The sequence below is a fragment of the Parasteatoda tepidariorum genome, chromosome 4, assembly GCF_982258835.1.
Source record: "Parasteatoda tepidariorum strain Cologne lab strain chromosome 4, Ptep-v5.0, whole genome shotgun sequence".
Taxonomy (NCBI): Eukaryota; Metazoa; Arthropoda; class Arachnida; order Araneae; family Theridiidae; genus Parasteatoda; species Parasteatoda tepidariorum.
Window position 1 is genome coordinate 13,237,386 of NC_141758.1, and position 14,879 is coordinate 13,252,264.

The window sequence follows — 14,879 nt, forward strand, 5'->3', positions numbered from 1 at the left end:
ATATTTTTTAGATTGCGGCTCTCGCTAATACTCGTATTTTGAGTTTTAAAAATTCAATTGCGTTGATAAACGGTCTGAATCTATTGAGAGAAAAAATTGTGTCTGGTTTTTTAACATTAAGTATTATCTGTGTTAATCAGTTTTCCTATTTAGGATTACACGCTAAAATTATTGAGTTCGTTTGATTAAATTGTTTGACCAAGATGTTTTATTTGTCCCTCTCGGTCGCTGTGGTTTTTATCTTTCTGTTTTTCATCTTTTTTTTTTCCTTCCTGCATTGGACCCATCGTAAAGTCACGGTTCCCAGTAGATTACCGAAGTCAAGTATCACTGGCTCAGTAAGCGGGTAGGTGACCACTTTGATCAGCGAGGAGAATGAGGGTGTTCCGTTCTCGTCTATCTGTTCTACTCGAGCTCAGATCATCCGGTGACCAAATCAGGGGAGCTATCCCCTTTGCTGAGTATCAAAATTGCGATGGGTTTTCTTTGAACCATCCTCAGGGATGTTTCGCTGACCGTCGCCAATAGCCTATTGTGCAGCTCCAGTTGACGTAAATAACGTCTAGTTGACGTATCTACCTTACTACCTGCCTCATCTTTTTTCTTCACTCAGCAACTGTTTTTTTTTATCCACCATTATTTTTTTATTTTTTCGTTTGCAACTTTACGTTTTATATTTCAAATCACTTTTGTTTCTCCTCATTCACGTCTGGCAAGTCTATAAAATGGGTGCCCTTTTTTGAGCGACTGTCCTTTTCATACTTTTGTGACGTGATTAAATTTTTTAATCAGGTAACGCAAGCTGATACGTTTCAAAAAGTTTAATTTTTCTGCGACGGTGAGAATGTCAGTTATTTAATTTTCTTATCATACATTAAAAAATAAAAGCAAACAAAATTTTAAAATTTCTTAATTTTATGCAATTTTTGAACAATGAAAGAAACTACTGAATTAGTAATACAAGATAAATAGCTGAATTTTAAACTATAGAAAAGTTATGAAAAACCAAATATATAATATTTGATTTTTCAATGGCAACGCAAATCATTTGCGAATATATTATTTGTCAGAAATAAGATATCATTTCCAATGAAATAATTCATTGCTAAAATTAACAGAGGAAAAAGCTAAGTTGACGATAACTCTTTTTCATCTGTGTCTTTCATCACTTCTGTATTCATCTGTGGCTCGTAACTGGGACTCCATGGCTGCAAATCTGCTTTGCAGAGGATATTGTATATTGTACCAGATATTATTAAAATAACTGCTGTAGTCACATAAACAATACCCCAATTTTGTAAAGTATTCTGAAAAAAATGTACAAGAAAATAAATATTAAAATTATTATCAAAATCTATTTCAGATAGTTTTTCTTTATAAAATTTTTGCAAAATCAACTGTACACATAATCCATAATAATAAAACGAAAAATTTTAAAAATTATCTCTCTGAATCGCTCTGGAAACCGATTGCAAAAAATTTAAAAGAGTTTAGAGAAAAAGTCATAACAAGTTACGAAAGACGTAATGAGAAAGTTTTAACTTATAAAAAAAGTAAATAATTTCCCTGAAAATAAAAATAAAACATAGTTTTAGAGAGAAGAAGGAATCAAAAGAATAAATAGTAAATATTTAAGTTATCTTCAAGAATACGAAATTATTGATCAATAAAAAGTGTTATTTAATATTAGAAACTCCATATTTCTACAATAAGCGTTTCGGTGACCAGAGAATTGCAGTCACCAAGATGGCGGCGTATCGCTTCATATTCAATTCAGGTTTTTAGGCATAACTAGTCACATCCTTAATCTGAGTTCGTTTAATAATTAAAGTTACAAATCGAAAAATCTTATACTAAAAACCTTATATGTTAGTCTTCTTTTTTCAACTCAATTACTTTTAAATAAAGCAACACTGCCATAAACGAAAGGGAAAAAAAAAACGAAATTTTTAATCAAATTGATTTAGAAACAGATAAAGTCAAAGATATAGTAAAAAAATATATAGCTCACCCCCGAATGTATGATAAACCCAACAAAAGCTGGGGCTAAGAATCCAGGAAGATTTGCTATACAGTTTGTGATGCCCATCAATGTACCTAAAACATCAAAGAAAATGTTATTTAACATTTTATTGACTATTATTAATTATATTATTGTAATTTATATAATTAATAAAGCATATTAACTGCATAAGATATTATTAATTTTATTAACTTTTATTATTTATGCTATTTGCTTTTCCCTATCTTTTTGCTAACACGGAAGCAAGACATAGGAAACAAAATGATACAAAAAAAAATAAAAAAAAAAAATCGTGAAAATGAGATGAAAATCAGTTCTTAATATGACGTAAAAACAGGGTGCACAGAACACAATATGAAGTCAAAAACAGGTTACGAGTAGCATGCGACATTTTTTTAGGGATGCCAACTGCTTAACACGTTCACGCCGGGGTGACCCACCGGTGGGTCACGCTAGATTGTCTCATCTTGGCAGCGCACCGGAGTAAAAACTGGTAATAATAAATTTCATTTTATAGTTTTTTTCCGGGAATAATAAAAATCCATAACTATCAATTGTTTTTAACGGATGCAATTTTTATATTGAATTGCTTCGTCGCCGTGATAAATTTCCTAACAGTGAATTGTTACTGTTGAGAATAGATTAACTCCTCCTGAATATTATCTATTATTGAAATAGTTCTTCTACCAGTATTTTCTCTTTTCCCGTACCAGTATTTTCACTTTTCCCGGAGTGAACGTGTTAAGCTTTTAATAAACGTTAGAGAACTATAATGTTAGCATATTTTTCTTTAATTTAGTCAAAGGTTTGATTCCTTCCAATCCACAGTGTAGCCAGTACGGCACCGCTTCAGCCGAATCACTAAGAATGCTTTGAAATGTTTTGCAACCTCTATTCTTCAAACATGCCACTCTGACTAAAATTTTCAATCGAAATTTGCTGTTCTGTTAAAGGTATAAAGGCTTATCAAGAATTTACTGTTACGAATTGGCGTTTCATAAGAGCCTTTGAATTATTTAAAAGTAGTGACGGGTAAAAACACCATAAACCGAATTTACTAATCCTAATTCACTAAATATACGAAAAACATAAATTCTGCTACAACTTGAGCCTTGTAAATTTGAACCCAATCCAGAAAACAAGGGAACTCCTGGATCAGGCATAGGGAGAAATCCTGGCTCTGGTATATTGGAAGAAATTTGCCTTTATGGAGAACTTTTTGATGGAACTAACCCGCATTTGCGTTACATGAAAAGGAAAACTATAAGAATCTCCCACGGTTAGCCTGACGTCAAAGGGACTCTAACCCATGATCCGTCTACCACTGAGGATATTTTACGTCAGCTCTGTGGTCGGTGCAAGCTAGATGCGGGTTTGTATCGACCAGCCATTGCCTGGATTCGAACCCGTTTCATCTCTTTGGAAGACGAACTCTTTCCTCATGTTCTTTGCCTCATGCAGTAATAAAGTTCTCTTTTTCAATTTATAAAAAAAGAAAATGGCTAGTTATTAGCTCTTAAACTACGTTGATAATTAAAAATACGTCTACCTGTTTTGTTATAAAAAATATTGCAAAATCCTGATTTCAAAGCAAAATTATTTCGGTTTTTGAAAATTTTTTTATGGAGTCGAACATTATTAAAAACTAAAGCTCTTAGGTAAGCATGGTAAGCTTAGCTTAGTAATTTTGCCAACATTTTTATTAAAGCGATCCCAACCGATCCGGATTCGTCAAACATTGTAAAAAACTGAAGAGAACTTAAGTTTGCAGATTTTTGGTTAAATTTGATAACTGCAACGTTTTTTGTAAAATATTTTATAGAGTGGTAGGCATTTTAAAATAAAAGCTTTCAGATTTTTTTGTCAATTTTGCCAACATTTTAAAAATTTCGCCATGAAACAGCTGGAACAAAGTGGCATTACATAGCGGAGGGGAGAAAGTTTATTTAATAAAAAATAATACATTAAAACTTTAATTTAGATATCACTAGAATAAATTTTTACAAGAAGTGGTGAAAGTTGGTGCTTCACATAAGCCATTGTATCATTCAGAAGTTGTGGTGCGTAAAGAGCCTCAAAATCGAATTTGCTAAACCAAGAATCCTACATAATACAACTACCAGTCGGAAAATTTCTTTCACGCTGTTCGGAGCAAGTTGGCATTTCTAAAGCGGCGTTTAAAAAGATTTTTGTATCATAATGTAGTTGTATGGAAAATGATTTTGAATTATATTTTTAGAAATGAACGAATCTTACATTAAAACATAAACTACTACTAGGAGAAATTTTTCTACTAGTAGTAGTTACTACTCTATTTCTGGGCGAAAAAGTTGGCCCCTTCTTTGAAGAAAACGAACGTTTTAGTTTCAGTGAAATAAATTTTAAAAATGAACTGAGTTTCCCTTTGAAAACGTTCACGAGGGAGAACTTAGGTGGTTTAGTGAATTTACAAATTTCTCTTATTTTTCATTTAAAAGAATAATTCCTTTTTGTTCAAAAACGAAAAAAAATTTTAGTGCAAAGATTTTATTAATTGGAATAAATAGTTCTAAATTAAAATATTAATGTGCAGTTGAATAAAACAGGGTCTCTAACATTGTTTTTCGAATCTCTGTCACCAAGGAAAATAAAAAGCCACTGTTTTAGCGCCTCACATTTGAAGAAATATGCGATGATTTTAAACTATATATATCATCTTAACGTGAAGAATGATCCTGGCTTTATAATGGATAAATAATTTAAATATTTTAGAAGTTATTAAACCGCTTTAAAAGTCGCCGATTCGGCGACAATTTTTCAACTAGATTAAAAATATCAAAATCACTGTCTTATTCTCAGTTTTTTTTTTCTGAATTTTTATGAGTCCACGTAATGCAGCATTGGAATAAGTTTATAACTATTTAAAAGTTAGACAACAAGCGCTTTTCATTTTCTACAAAACTGTAGCTTTTTTTCATGTTGACGTTTCGCACCATTTTCAAAATATGCATAAGCAGCGTTGGTTTTAAATCGGCTAAATTTAACCGAACAGTCACGAGTAACAGTTACAGGATCACAGCAGTTATAAAAATAGCATATTATTTGCAAAAAAAGCATCTTTTCATATGACGACGGAAACTTCGAAAAAACAGCCCTAAAGTTATAGTGTTTCGCTTAAGGAAAAGCGTGAACAAAATAACTTTAAAATTTTTTTACAGTAAATTAATACTTTAGCTTCAAGAATAAAAATTATTTAATCTAAAAAAAAACAATACTTTGGAAAGTAAAATAATAATTTTTTTAGCTGTATGCTGAAAATCGGTAGCATGTCCACTGCCTGCCGAATGTAGGTGGTTATACTATATCAATTATTGAAGAGTTATAATTTATAAAGATTAAATCAAAGTTAAAATTTCTATTTGATCTATCAGGACATAACATAATTAAACATTATGTTATTGTCATGAGAAAATGTGTTATTGTCATGTCATATTTTCTTCAATTCTAGTTGAATATGCATCTTTTTACCACTTGAATTGTTTAAGTAACACAAATAGTAGGAAAGAATTTCGTCATCTTATATCGCGTGATCGGCAACGAAAGCGTTAACCCACCGGACGAACTTGGTTGTCGTAGTGGATTAGACGCAGAGGAGAGAAAATTTCTCTGAGAATCAGAAGACATCAATAAAACTGCATGAACTAAACTTACCAGCGAATTCTGGACTCATGTCTATGTGGGTAGCATTGAACCCAGAGTATATGCAACCATAGGAACCCATAGCTATCGAAAATAAGATGACGATTACGATTGGATGGCATCCACTGAAAGCGATAGCTATCATGCATATCGCAGGTGCATACGAACCTGAAAAGCATGTTTTAATTCAATTGTGAAAGGAAATGTGTTACACAGTCAAACTAACTTAACAGGACGCCATTCAGCGGAAGGTAATTTTCATCGCAAATTCTCTTTCACAGATATTATTAATTTGAAATTTAAAAGAAACAGAAAGTAAGTTCAGGCAAACTTAGAGTAAAAGTCATGAAGTTTCAATTGCTGAAAAAATACCTCGAAATATTAAAATGCAAAAAAATTATTAGAAGATCTCCGTTGCGTAAGTTCTTTTTATTTTCATTTATATATTTTCAAACTTTCTTTTCAGTATTTGAAACTTCATTGCTCACTCTTTCTACGCTTTAAATTATAAATTAATAATGAAGGAAAAGGAGAAATTGGGAGGAAAATTCTTTCCCGTGGTATGGCGTCTTGTACAGTGCGCAAAAAGAGGAAGAAAAAAGCAGACATCTTTGAATAACGTTTGATCTAACAATCGGATATTCCCGACATAGGACTCAATCTTAATGGTTCAAGGAGATGACCTCAAAAATGCTACCCCCTATAGCTTGGGGTACAGAACACCGAATTAGTCAACAAAAAAAAAGGAATGTTTATTTAGAAAAAGTACGTTTTTGTGTCTTATTTCGCCACTTAAGGTATCGTTAATTATTTTTATTTTATAACTGTCGTTGAACAGCCGAACCAAATTTCGGGTTTGCGACTACTAATGTTCAACTCGGTAGCATTGTAATTTTGAACCCAATCCAGAAGACAAGGGAACTCCTGGATCAAGTATATTGGGAGAAATTTGTTTTCGTGGAAGAATTTTTCATGGAACTAATCCACATTTGCGTTACATGGAGAGGAAGATCACGAGAAACTCTGACGCTTAGATTAACGTTAAGTGACTCTAACCCATGATCCCTCTACTACTGAGGATATTTTACGTAATAACTGTATAGGGTCAAGCCGGACGCGAAATTCGTATCGACCATAAATCGCTGGGATTCATTTGAAAGCGAACGCTCACTCCATCTTGCATTAGTAACGGCGCACGTATCTACCCAACTGCACGAGACCGGGTTACTCATAAAGGACTTAGCAAAGTGAGTAGAACCTCGTTAAACTAAGTTATTTATCTAATACTTTAAAAGTAGTATTTGAAGAAAGAAGTGGTAGCATTTTTTCTGTGAAAATAATGGTCTTTTTTAATTAATTTGAAAGAATAATGAGATTAATAGAAATATAACAATAATTGCCGTTTAATACAAAATCTAGTAAAATTAGGAATGTGGTAGCAAATATATCTTCAAAAATTTGCTTAATTTATGAATATGACTAGTTTGTGTTACTTACTTGTCGACCACCACAAATGCAATTCTCAAATATATGAGGTAAATTTATCTCAATAACTTATGGTAAAAAAAAAATTGGGTTCACGCGCACAGCTGGTTTACTTTTTAAACAGTCTGCGCAAACTACTTATAAAAAACCGTGTGGAAAATTTCTGATGTAAGAGGCGATGACTGGACCTAAGTAAGGCTCCTATACTATCAGAGCTGACCTATCAATCAATATTGGAGCAAACAAGTTCACAAGTTAACGTTATTTTAGTATTCGTTATGTTATTACAGAGATGCCAACTGCTCCGGACACGTAAAAATAATTAAAAAAACGGTAAATAACTACAAAGTAAATTTTGCAAATATTTGACTATTTCTGCTCGCTTTTTAAAAGGTACAGCATGACGTAAGAACCACAAAATGGTGAATTATACAACCCTACGAATTATTTAGAAATAGTGGTGGATAAAAATTTACTAAATTGAATTTATTAAACCAAGAATTACGATTGATAAACTACCACTTTAAAATATATATCTGTTGTGTGAAGCAAGTTGGCATCTCTGAATACGTACTATAAAGTGGTGAATTATATAAGCCTACGCATTGTTTAGAAATAGTGGTGGATTAAACTCTACTAAATCGAACTTATGAATCCAAGAATTACAATTAATAAAGTAACACTGGAAAATATTTATTCGCTGTGCTTATGTTAGCTCTTTGCTCCAACAATAAATGATAAGTCGGCCTGTCTAATTCAGGGGCTCTAGACCTAAGTACATACTTGTTCCAAGTCTGTACGTGCTCCTCATTGATGTTGATCAAAGACTAAATTTTAGTTAGTTGATATGACCCTTTTTTTGAAAATCTTGAAAAAATAAAACAGAATTCTGTTTTATTTTTCAGTCAGCACTTGATTTATTTCTAAAGTTTTCTTAATGATTTTGAAATTTATATGTTACTCTGATGTGGCTGTTCTATTTGTAACTTTATCTTTATTTATTTTTCTTATTTTGTGTACTTTTAAGTCATTATTAAGAGTTACTTTGTGATTGTTTGTCATTTATTTATCTTTGCATTTACATTTCAATTTTTCTAATTGCTTTCTCTTATTTGACTCTCCATTATGGGGCCTCGGGGGTCACTGTCAGTTTTTGATTTCACCACTGACAACAGAGAGGCTCCTGTGTGTTAGCAGGCAGTGTGTCCTATTAACACACGCATCTTTAATATTTCAAGTTTTTTGCTTTCTGCAGGAGTTGTTTTTCTGACATTTTAAATTAAATGGCTGACTAAGATTTCTCAAATCGATTGAAATATACTTATATTGAGTTTTGATTTGAAAATCACAAAATTATTCGATATGTATTTTTCCTACAATACATATTTTCTTTAAATTAAGAAATCATTGGCATCTTTAATCCTCTAGATTTTTCTCACTTTTGACACCACTTTCCCTGATTATTTCTTGCTACTAAAAATTGCTTGCTTTTAGGCATAAACTTCTTAGCTTTCGAAATATATATAGGGATCTGTATAAATTTCTTACCGATAGAATTGACAATTTTGCGCAGGGAAGTAATCTGCATACGTCCTGTAGAACGAAGTTTATCTACAATAAAACTAACAGCGAGAGCTACGATCAATTGAATTAGATTGGGAAGAGCTGATAACACACCATTCTATAAAATGAAAAATACAATTAATAAATATTATTAATAATCAAAACGGATTTAATGAAAGCACAGGTGTCATTATCAAATTTAAAGTTTTGGAAAACAAAAATACTGAGATCTTGTCATATTTTAACTTTTTTAAAAGGTAATAAAGTTAAAACTAAATTACAGTCAAATACTAAAATACAATCTTTTAGTATGTAAGGGTTTACTACCACTTTAGTTATAAAAATAAAATTTGAAAGAAAGATATGAAATTTTTTAAAATTAATTATACTATAACAGCAATCTAAAATCAATTTAACTATCATAAAACATTGATGTTATTTAACCCCTAGGGGACGGTTGATTCAGAAAAGCATTCGTACAAAATCAGAATCAAGTTGTAATTAATTAAAAAACGGTAACTTAAATATAGTCGTTGCTATTTTGACAGACTTATTCTGCTTTTACTTTAAATATTGTTAGTTTAATCATATATATAATCACTGTTCGTTCGTTCGTTCGTTGTTTTAGAACTGGGCATCTGAGGCCTAAATGGCCCTTATCCCATTCATCATGAAATTTCCCAAAGGGACATACATAAGAAGGTTGTATTGGTGGTTCGGAAAATAACCTGAAATGCGATAGAATAATGAAAGGTATCATGAAAGATGTAGCAGACTTGATGGTGAGGCTCCTCATCTACGTCTTTAGGGCTGGGAGCAGGGAGATGAGTAATGAGATGATTTTCTCGTCTTTCAAAAGTTCCTGAAGTTCTTTGATGATCCTTAGGAACTTCACTGCACTGCTGCGGGCATCTTGTGGTCTACACGTGAAGGTGCGATGATTTCGCCTCGGACGAACACTACAGCCCGTAAAACAGGCCGGGTGATTCGCCTTGACAATTGATGCATTTGGCCGGAAGGAAGAGAGGCTTCACGCACTGGTAGGTAAAATGTGCTCCTGCACATTTCATGCAGGCTGGATCACTTGAGCATGCTTTCTGTGTATGTCCAAATTTCTGGCGCTTGTAGCATTGGATGGCGTAACGCCCCCCCGTTAAATTTCTCGATTTGGACTGGAAAGGACAACAGATTCTTTGTGTTGGATGTTCTGGAAAGTCATGGAGTATCACCAGAAAAAGGGAGAGGAGCTTGTATCCGTTGTCATGCCTCTTTCTTAGTTGCTCTATCTTGATGGGTCGTCGACCATTGTTCTCTATATCTTTCCGAAGATCTTCCGTTCGGATGTCTACTGTAAGACCTCGCACGAGAAATTTAAGTTTTCTCGGGAGGTAATTGTTCTTGGTCGATGTAGAAGGCTCCGTCGATTCTGGTTTGGATAAAGTGATCTCAGGTGTTGACTCAAGATGGGTAGAAATGGTCTCCTGGATTCCGCTGGCATTTCGGCTGCGTAATTTCTAGCTGAGACTCGCAGGAAGAAACAGTCTCTGTGGGTTCCGTCGTCTTTTCAGGCAGATTTGACTTTTCCGCCTCCATGGGCGTGGTCGATTCAGGTTTCACAGGACACCGTAGACTCCTTGCTTGCTCTAAGTCGATAAGTTCCTGCTGGTAAGAAGTGAGTGTCTCCGGGTTAAAGACATTTTTCTCCTTCACTAGCTTAAGAAGAGCAGCAATTCGCTGATCAATTTCTTCTATACTGTAATGGCTCAATGAGGGATCACGGGGCTGTGGAGGTTGCCGCACGGACCTTTCGGCCTTTCGGTTGCCACGGGCACATTGTTGGGTTGACGTAGTCGCAGAGCTCCAGATGACGGTGAGACAAATTGGTTGATGATCAAGAACTTGGGCGAAAAAATAAGAACAAAGCTTCTCACGTGCTATGAATGCTCCAACTAAAGACTGACGCATGACATGAAGGCTTGACGATGAAGTTGATGGAGATGATTCTTGGCATTCTGATATATAATCAATGTTAATTCAAAGTATTCAAAGTAATGGTGAATTAAATAAATCAAACAATTATAACTCCCCCCACAAATAAACTGTTAAAGAATTACTCCGATTACCAGTTTTATCTTTTTACCCTGATTGATACGGTTTTGTGCTGGCACGTATTTGTGACAGTCGGTGCGAAATGGTTAAAGGTAAATGATGAATTTCGTTGAAAACGCGGTATAAAAGTATGTTTAGATATTAACCCTTTTGAAGGCCGTGGTAAGTATACTTACCACCACGTTTTACCACTTTTAATTTAGGTTTCCATTTTTCAATAACTTCAGCTTTCTTGAAGTGAGTTTGAATAAAATTGGTAACCATTTATCACTTTTAAAAAACGTATAAAAGTTAAAAAATACATAATTCCTTTCGAAGTTTGTAGCATTCAAGGAATTTATTTTATAAACTAGCTGTACCCTGCGTGCGTTGCAACGCTTTCAATTTGAATTTGAATTTTGTATTTAAGTGTGTAAATGACATTTGCGATTATGATTTTAAATGCAAATTTTATTTAATGGTGAAAAAAAGCAGTTAATTCTCTAGGATATCATTAGTGCATTTTCAAACAGACATGTATGGTGATGCACACGGAGCATGAAACATATTTTGGACAATGATCTGAAATAAGACTGGATCTATGGTGACATCAAGAATTTCTGCTGATATCTGATCAGTTTTAGAAGGTGGTTTTTTTTCAATAAGCCAAATTAGAATGTGTGCCTGAGGCAATCCTCGTTTTTGCCATTCAATAGAGTACACCCAACACCGTGTCTCTCTAAAAACATGACGCTTCACAATGAAATCAAGTAAAGATTATCATTTTTGTTTGAACACACGTGCTGTAATATCATGACGATCCGATGATGATTGTCCTGGTAACAAAATATCTCTAATTTCAACCCAAGCAGAATTGCACGTAAATGTAATAAATAAATCTAGGAGCCCATATGCGAGAACATATGTCATTGCATCCTGTGAGTATTCATACATGTGCCTTGGAGTCCAAGGCACATGTATGAATACTCAGACATGTATGAATACTACATTTGCAGGGAGTCCAAGTTTTTCTCCCTGCAAATGTAGTCGGCAATATAATCATTTTCCCCACATCATTAGGATTAACGTTACCATCATTAATTATTGCATCCCGTAAATGAATGCATTCTTCTGAACGTAATTTGGTTTGATTTAATTTAATATACAGTAGGCGTTCAGTTTCAATTTTCGCATACATATCGACAATGTATTGATGAACTAATTGTCGACATTTTAAAGTATGATTATCAGCGTTTTGGCAATCATTAATCTATATGCATAAAAACTTATTGCACTTGCTTTCTTATTGGTTTTCTCGCCTGTTTGCGGACTTCTTAATTTTATGTTAAAATAATATCCCTCCTCTCCTCACCAAAATAAAATAGGATATTGCAATGCATCATATGATCGATACGTTTCTGAGAACTCTTTGAACGTCACGATTTCTGCGATGAAGAACTGTATCGCGGGAGGTAAATTCTTCGCCAACTATAACAATAGCCACTTCATCCAATGTTGGCGCATTGTATTTTTCTTTGTGGTGGCCTACAGGTGTTTTTTCAGCTCTAATAACAACTTTGTAAATATCGGATGACATTTAGTCTAGGGCAATTGTGAACAGCCTAATTAACTGATTATGTTGATCGAAAAATTTTTGTAATACGGTAACAATTTTTCGTTTAGTGCCATTGTTTACCTGACAACGTTGATTGACTTGATCATTTGTGTTATCCATGAAATAAATTTGTAGAAATTTATGATCTGCGTTAGGCATTGAAAGAAGTGATCCTTGCACGATGATAAATTTGGCCTTGCACTTTGAATGTTGGGATGTAATTCTCGTTCAGGATACGTGTAGCACCGAATAAAGTCATTTAGAAACACGAATTGTACCGGCGTATATGCGCCAAAAAATGTTTCGATTGGTTTGTTTGACCTGATACGAAGGTTGATAATGTCTCGGCAGGCGACGTAAAATCTTGTAGTTTCTGTATGCTTCTAGAACAGCAAATTTCAGCTGTTTCATTTTTAAATTTGAGAGCATTACAAAACATACATAATTGATATATTTCTCCGATGATGACACTTGGGGGAAGACTATAGTTTGTTGTCGGATCATAGTGAAATGCACTGAAATTCAAATCAGAGTATTGGCAGCGTCTGAATAGCGAAATGCGTTCTCGGTCGGTTTTCATTCTTGCTTCCCGTTGCTCTGATGTTTCCGACGAACGGGCTTGTGTAGTTCGTAGTTGATTTGTTGACAGTCTTCTTTCCTGTTGCTCAGACGTTTCTAAGGAACGGGCAAAAGCATTCTGTTCTCGATTAGTTTCAAGTCTTTTTCCCGTTGCTCCGATGTTTCTGAAACACGGGTAGTTCTCTTTTTGCGCGCTTGAGATGTCGACCGACTAAGAGCGATTTGCTTAGGTGGCATATTTTTGCAAATATTCTTTCTGACAACGAAAAAGAAATGTAAAAGTTGGCAGTGGTCGCAAATTTGCTAAATCGAAATATCACATACATATTTTAAATAATAAAAAGAGCAATAAAAATGAGATGAATAAGAAATATGAAAATTATAAGATTTAAAACAAAAATCAATTTTATAAATGAAAGAAATAAAATGGATGAATTCGAAAACTTTGCATAAATAAACAAACAAACTAATAGTTTTCAAATGACAACTGTCACAGCACTGAAATCTTCGAAAAGTATATTTAATTTTGCTAACCTAAGATTACGTACTAAATATAAATATTTCTGAAAACGTGCAATTTGAATGAAATTTGCTTTTGTCTTTATATTTATTAAACAGTTTTCACAGTACTGAATCCGTGATACGACCAACAATTAAGAAATCTATTCTCGTTGATTTTACTTGCTTGTGCTCACCTGACATAAAGAAAAGCGCGAATTAAAAATTAAAGTATATGCAATTTACTTTAATTTACTTTTCTAAATGAATAGAGTTATAAGATAGAAAATATCACTGTTGTTATCTTCAAGATATTTGAAAATTGAATCGTTTATAGCAAAATTTAAAACAATGGCTAGCTTTTAACCAATCAGAAAATTCCATTTCGACTTTCACTGATATCGCTGGAACGGTTTATCGCACGGGATAAAAAGTATCCTATGTCCTTCTCCTGGCTCTAAACTACCTCCCTGCCAATTTTCAGCTAAATCGGTTCAGCCGTTCTTGAGTTATAAGTGAAGTAACTAACACGACTTTCTTTTATATATATAGATAAAGAAAAATAAAAGTCAGTAAGTTCCTAATAGGTCATGTTAAATATATTTACCACCAAAAAAATGGCATTTTTATAAACTAAATGAGTTTTTTTTAAAAATCAATTACTGTTCTTAAAACAATTTCAATTCCAAAAATACTTTAATTTACCTTTACTAGAAATAAAGGGGCCGTTAAAGGGTTAAGGGAAAGGTTCTTTATTGAATGATTCTTTATGAACTTACAATATTACATTATAATGTAATATCGTATTGCAGAACACGATTTATTCTTTCTCAAGATTGCTAGTAATACAAAAATAAACAAATGACACGAGTATAAATAATATAAATTAGCACATAACATGTTTTAAAATGTTAAGTTTAATCATTAGTTACAGATTAGAGTAATCATATAAAGTATACACGGAAAGAGACATCGACACATTATTTTCTAGCGTTTCCCATAGATAATATTCCTTTCATTCTGTGCCTCACAATGTTAAAAGGCATGCTTCTTATATTTTAACAAACCTAACTTTAACAACTAGGCGCAATCTGTTGAGCAAAGTACTAATTTATAGTTCTTTAACAAAGACAGGAATGCATACCTGTCAACTTTTAATCCTTTCGATGATCATTTTCCCCAGTGGTAGTAAGATGGAATTTAAATTATAATTTTAGGTAGAAACATACACTGTATTTTGATAAAATTAGCGAAGCACTATACCGCAGTATTACACATTTATATATGTGCTTAATATTTTTAAAAGTAGTGGTAGTGAAAAAGATTATAAATTAAGTTTATAAATGCAAG

General features: G+C 33.2%; 1 protein-coding gene across 1 annotated transcript in view; it reads right to left on the bottom strand.

Annotated features, from left to right (window-relative positions):
* Positions 1-897: 897 nt before the first annotated feature.
* Positions 898-14,879, bottom strand: part of LOC107438174 (putative inorganic phosphate cotransporter) — a 34,621-nt gene continuing 20,639 nt past the window's right edge. Inside the window, exons 7-10 of the mRNA XM_087160690.1 lie at positions 8,735-8,867; positions 5,714-5,869; positions 2,012-2,097; positions 898-1,307 (exon numbers count right to left, since the gene is read on the bottom strand). Coding sequence (XP_087016816.1) covers positions 1,128-1,307; positions 2,012-2,097; positions 5,714-5,869; positions 8,735-8,867 — 555 coding nt within the window. The 3' untranslated portion in view covers positions 898-1,127. The remainder of the gene's footprint in view (positions 1,308-2,011; positions 2,098-5,713; positions 5,870-8,734; positions 8,868-14,879) is intronic.